Consider the following 1,026-nt stretch of genomic DNA (forward strand, 5'->3'; position numbering starts at 1 on the left):
TTCAATTTACACCTTTGCAGGGCCTCCAAGCGTCAGCCTCGGGTGGCCGGGGCTATCCTCCTCTCACGAGCCCACCCGCGCATCCCCGCACTTGCTCACGCCTCCCAGAGCACACTCGGGCCCACAGCCCTTGAGCGCCTGGGTACAGACACTCGGACCACGCCCGCCGCCCACAAGGACCCGTGGCGCAAGTCACCGGGGGCCCTAAGGCTCCACTAGACTAGACGGGCGCGCAACGCCCCTCAGCTCCAGCCTGCGCACCCCAGCCCCTCAGCGCAGGCCCCTCCCCTAAACCGCCCCAGGTGCCCAATGAGCACCGTGGCTCGGGCAAGCCCCGCCCACCCCGGGAAGTCCCGGCTTCCGATTGGTCCTCCCGGGCGCTGTGTCCCCCCCCTCCTCACATGGGGCGGTGGCGGGGTGAATGAAGTGGAAGCGATTCCTCCGCCCCCGCGCTTACCTACCAGGCCCAGCGGAGCCCGCCCCCCCTGCGCCCAGTCCAGCGCCCGCCCGACCGCTGGCCGCTGCCCTGGACCCTGGCGTCCGGCTCCCCACGTGCCAGGACCCCGCGTCGCGGACCCACGATGGCCAAGCGCAGCTCACTGTTCATCCGCATTGTGGAGGGGAAGAACCTGCCCGCCAAGGACGTGTGAGCACGGCCGGAGGAGGGAACCCCAACTTTCCGGGGAGGGGCGCTGCCCGTTATGCCTGCCTGACCTTTCTGGGGTCCACACGGCCCGCCCACAAGTAGAGCAGTGGTGAGGGTGTGGCGAGTGTGGCTGCAGTGAGAGACTGGCAGGGAAATGAGGACAGTGAGATTTGCTGCGAGAACCGGACAGGGGGTGACAGGGAAGGCCCAGGGTCTGGGGAGGGGGTGGGGGTCTGTAAGGGGCCTTAGTGAATAGGGAGGGAGAGAACGGCCGCTCAAGAGGGGAAGGGGCTTTGATAGGACAGGAGCTGGGCGTGGGGGAGACATTGAAAAGGAGTTGTCTCCATGCACTGCCGGCGGGGGGGGGGGGGGGGGGGGGG

The 1,026-nt window shown here is 68.5% G+C and overlaps 1 protein-coding gene across 2 annotated transcripts in view; it reads left to right on the plus strand.

Moving 5' to 3' along the window:
• The first annotated feature begins 499 nt into the window (after positions 1 to 499).
• RASA4B (RAS p21 protein activator 4B) overlaps positions 500 to 1,026 on the plus strand; it is a 23,295-nt gene continuing 22,768 nt past the window's right edge. The window contains exon 1 of one of the 2 annotated variants that reach the window (XM_007468811.1): positions 500 to 646. In XM_007468811.1, the coding sequence (XP_007468873.1) occupies positions 582 to 646 (65 nt within the window). In that variant the 5' untranslated portion in view covers positions 500 to 581. The remainder of the gene's footprint in view (positions 647 to 1,026) is intronic. The other variant, XM_007468810.1, reaches the window with a different exon arrangement.

This window comes from Lipotes vexillifer, unplaced genomic scaffold (genome assembly GCF_000442215.2).
Source record: "Lipotes vexillifer unplaced genomic scaffold, Lipotes_vexillifer_v1.1 scaffold12, whole genome shotgun sequence".
NCBI classification, from domain to species: Eukaryota; Metazoa; Chordata; class Mammalia; order Artiodactyla; family Lipotidae; genus Lipotes; species Lipotes vexillifer.